The sequence below is a fragment of the Trachemys scripta genome, chromosome 1 (genome assembly GCF_013100865.1).
Source record: "Trachemys scripta elegans isolate TJP31775 chromosome 1, CAS_Tse_1.0, whole genome shotgun sequence".
Lineage (NCBI taxonomy): Eukaryota > Metazoa > Chordata > Testudines > Emydidae > Trachemys > Trachemys scripta.
The window spans coordinates 339,707,407-339,712,009 of record NC_048298.1 but is presented as its reverse complement, the minus strand read 5'-3'; the positions used below and the strand labels follow the sequence as shown (position 1 = coordinate 339,712,009).

The 4,603-nt window shown below is 47.4% G+C and overlaps 1 protein-coding gene across 1 annotated transcript; it reads left to right on the top strand.

The window, feature by feature from the left end:
* The first annotated feature begins 3,172 nt into the window (after window positions 1–3,172).
* LOC117872391 (olfactory receptor 51G2-like) lies at window positions 3,173–4,320 on the top strand. The gene has a single exon (XM_034760785.1). It carries the CDS (start codon window positions 3,173–3,175, stop codon window positions 4,106–4,108), a length of 936 nt encoding a protein of 311 aa, XP_034616676.1. The 3' UTR covers window positions 4,109–4,320.
* Window positions 4,321–4,603: the final 283 nt, after the last annotated feature.

Sequence of the window (4,603 nt, the reverse complement as noted above, 5' to 3'; positions counted from 1 at the left end):
GAGCCTGCAGCAGGGCTGGCGCTGCAATCCAATTGGGCAGCATCACCTCACATCCCCTGTGATTTGGCCTCGTGCAGTTTGCCATTGGCCGTGATGGGGTTAAAGCTGATGCACACTAAGCCAAGCAGCTGAGGTTCCCTGATGGCCAAGTGGTCCCCAAGGGAAAGTGCAGACATGCTTCATAAACACAGTTGCCTCCCTGTCTGAACAGATACTGCCTGCTGCCCGGGCAACCTCTCCGATAACTCCTTGTTTTTTAGGGTAAAAACTTCTACAATCAGTGGCTCCTCTGCTAGCATGAATTGGGTACGTTGGCAGGTTTCACTATCTCTAAAATGCGAAGTGAAGGGGAAAGGCTGCGAGGTGTTTCCAGGTGCAGATGTTCTGTGCAGCGGCAGAGGACTCAGCTGGGCTGTCGCGGTGTCTCAGTGAGAGGGGCTGGAGGACAGGCAACACTAGGTAACTTGGGAACCCCTCCCCTACTTATGCCCATGTTCCACCGTGGGCTGTTCAAGCTACACAGAATCTGACATTCAAAGCGAGCTCCAAGTGTTAAAACCTCAAAGCCTTGAGTTGGGATTTCTCAAGGGCTCCCAATTCTAGAGGTGCCTTGTGCTCTGGGCCCGATCCTGCCAGGGGCTGAGGGAGACGAGACCCCACGGAATCTCAGTGACAAGTTAACAAATTGCCTCAGGTTTATTTGCTTTGGAAATTTAATCAGCAAATGTATTTTCAAAGGTTTTATTCTCTGGCTCGATTGTGAAGGCAGGAATTCAGAGCTGCGTTGTTCTGCGGTAACTGGTCTGATAGGGCATATTTCTGTTTCCTGATTAGCTGAGGGCACCAGCCTTTCTGCCCTGTAGATAACCTTCACAGTTACAGAGCTACCAGTATCTCTTCCCTCTCTCTGGTGCCAGATGTCAGGCCTCGTAGCCTTCCCTCTCACAGGGTCGAATCCATCCATTCTCCGACCCTAAGACTGGGCTCTGAGCTACAGAACACTGTGAGTCAACTGTGCTTGCCGAGCAGGTCCGAATGGGCTCCGTGCCTGTGCTTGACATGTGTGTACTAAGGTACAGATGTGTACATGTTTTGCCAAAACTTTTCATTATATCAAAAGCCAGAAGCAGAGTTGTTAGAATCTCTACAGGAAGGAGCAGGGGTAATTTTTACTGTTTAATGACTTTGGATTTAGCAAGTGGTACAGAAGTGCTCCAAATACTGTTTGCAATGGGTGTGTGTAATTAACTCTTTGTTCAGTGGACATTTGTGTGATACTGTCTCCTGGTAACTGACTAGAAGCTGTTTCTAACATTTACATTCAGAGTCATGCACTCAATATATCTGCAAGACTTGTGCAAGGGTTTCCAAAAAGTCATGCGTAGGGTGACCAGGTGGCCCGATTTTATAGGGACAGTCCCGATATTTGGGGCTTTTTTCTTTAGAGGTGCCAATTACCCCCCACCCTCTGTCCCAATTTTTCACATAAACTGTCTGGTCACCCTATTCCTGAGAAACCATAAAAGCTTGTCTGTGTTTCAGCAACAAGTTTAGCTGAGGTGCAAGAAAGGAGAGTGGTGTAGTGGCTGTATACAATTGACCCCAGTCACCAATTACATGAGCATGGCTGAAGTAACTTGTACACTAAAGTGGATATTAGCGCAATACAAGTGTTGGAAGTATTGGCCCATTTGTGATGCCAACTCCTCCCCTGCCCAGCTGAAATAACTGTCAATGTTAGCTTGTAATTTTCCAAATATTTACAGACCGTTACATGGGGAGAGGATGCAGGTCCTGTGAGGAGGAAGAGGAGCCTGTAGGATGATCAAAGTCTTTGGATTCCATCATCTGACCCAGTATGGCCACTCTTAGGTTTTTATGCTCTAAGGTCACAATGCTAAAATCATACAGTGCTCAAGCAGGCTGCGGAACTCACAGCCACAAGATATCAATAGGGCCAAGGGCTTAGCAGGATTCAAAGAGGAACTGGGTAACCAGAAAATCCAATTACAGTCAGGAGGATAGTTTTAGAAAAAGTTTTCGAGGGGATCTAAACCTTCCTGATTTACACCACAAAATACATCTAGCTAGTGGGTGTCAGGGGGAAATTCCCTGGGAGCAGGTCATCTCATAGCTGTTTACTGCAGGGTTTCTTCCACCTTCCTCTGCAGCATCTGGACATGGCCATCAGTTACTGGCATAGATGGACTACCAATCTGATCCAGTCTGACAGTGACTATCTTCTGTGATACAGCATAGCCAGAGGGCAGCAGGAGAGTGGTACTGGGGTATATGTAAGCCCCAGGATGATGAGAGCCTTATTCCCTCTAGAGAGAAGAGAGGTTGCTATAGATTAATTAGAGCACCTGAAGCCAGTCACCTGATAATACCCCCCTGCTTCAATCAGACAGAATAAAAGGAGTTGAAGCAGAGTGGTTTGGTGTTGGAGCAGAGAGCAGTTTGGAGGAGAACAGTCTGAAGGAGTTGAAGCAGAGTGGTTTGGTGTTGGAGCAGAGAGCAGTTTGGAGGAGAGCAGTCTGAAGGAGTTGAAGCAGAGTGGTTTGGTGTTGGAGCAGAGAGCAGTTTGGAGGAGAGCAGTTTGGAGAAGTGCTGTAGTGGGCCAGAAGACCAAGACCCTAGGGAAAGGAAAACCAGGCTTGTGCAGAGCAGAGGGACTCCACAGAGACAAGGAGTTGGGAGAAACTTGGCCCAAGCGGAGAGAGGGCATGAAGCCCCCACAAGCTGAAGGGCTGGAGAGGGAATTGGTCCAGGGGAAAGAATTGCTAGTTCTAGCGGTTTGCTGCTATCCCTAGGGCCCCTGGGCTGGAACCTGGAGTAGGGGGCGGGCCCGGATCCCTCCCTCTCCACTTCCATTCTCTGAGACACTAGTGGGACAGTTGATACCCCAGATCAGGGGCAAGAAACAGAGCACTGAAAGCCCCCCACATAAGAGGAGAAAGTGTGGGACCCATCATAATAGTGCCGGCAATTTGTGACACTTCCTATCGGTAATGTACATCCGAGACTAAGTTTTTGCTTATCTACCTTGAGCTCTGGGAGTCTGTAGATTTGCACTGAGAGAAGAGTGATTTCTCGTTACATATCATCTAATCTCATCTTATTATTTTTTAGGTAGGTAATTTCAGAACTCTTCTGACTTGCCCAATAAATAATGTCAGCTGTCAATGACACCAAATTCAAATCTGCAGTGCTCCTTCTCACTGGGATACCACATCAGGAAGATATCTATCTCTGGATCTCTGTCCCCTTCTGCATAGCGTATGTTATTTTGATAGTAGGAAATTCACTCATTCTGTTCATTGTAAAAATAGATCGAAGCCTCCATGAGCCCATGTACATTTTCCTTTCCATGTTGGCCGTCACAGACCTTGGAATATCGATAACCACCATGCCGACAATACTGGGCATATACTTGTTTAACTCTAGGGAGATCAGCCTCAATGCCTGTTTAGCCCAGCTCTTCTTCATCCATTTCCTTCAATGCATTGAAACCTCCATGCTCTTGCTGATGGCCTTTGACCGCTTCATTGCAATCCGATACCCACTGAGATATGTTTCCATCTTAACCCTGCCGACAATCGCTAAGATGGGACTGATGATTTTGCTAAGAGCGATGGTCATAATACTTCCACTTCCCTTACTCCTAAAACGGTTCCCGTACTGTCGAGACAATGTCCTCTCCCATTCCTACTGCCTGTACCAGGAGGTCATGAAGATGTCTTGTTCAGATATCACAGTCAACAGCATCTATGGATTGTTTACTAAACTTTTACTGATGGGGTTGGACTCAGTGCTCATTTTCCTCTCTTATGTGATGATTCTCAAAACAGTGCTGAGCATCGCATCCCATGCGGAGTGCCTCAGGGCCCTGAACACCTGCGTCTCCCACTTCTGCGCCGTCCTCCTCTTTTACACACCAGAGATCAGCTTGTCTGTGATACACAGATTTGGGAAGGGCTCTTCTCCCTTGCTTCAGATTCTCCTGGGCTACATGTCCCTGCTTCTCCCACCGCTGATGAACCCAATTGTGTACAGCGTGAAAAGCAAACACCTTCGTGCGCGGATAATCAGGGTGTTTGTCAAGTGAGGGTCAGTTCATCAACTGGCTCCAGCACTGGTGATACTGGAGATGAAAATCAGGGGCCACCTATTCCATTCTGGACCCTTACATCTGAGATGACATGTGCTGCTGATCTCCACTCTGTAGAGAGATATTCAGGCAGGATTGTACGGGGAGATTTTGGCAAACCGGTAAAGTGCCTGTAACCACTACGGCTTATTGCTAAAAGCAGCCTAGTCAGCAGGTTTAGCTTAACCAAGGCAGGAGAGGAGGGGGTTTGGGGGTGCTGCGGAAAGGGCAGCTTGACCCCGCGTCCTTCCTGATAAGAATTGTGTTGAAGTTGCTGATCCATGCATTTTAAAAGAGTAGGATATGCCCCAGGAATGTCTATTGAGGTCTCAAGACTACGAGTTATGGAAAAACCCACACCTGGTTAATCAATAATCAGAAGGAACCTCTTGCTTGAAACTGCTTACTTAACAATGTTTCTTTAAGGGACATGTCAATCTATTACTAATGTAT

Excerpts from the sequence above, each read along its gene's own strand:
- LOC117872391 (XM_034760785.1), top strand. The coding sequence starts at position 3,173 with ATGTCAGCTGTCAATGACACCAAATTCAAATCTGCAGTGCTCCTTCTC.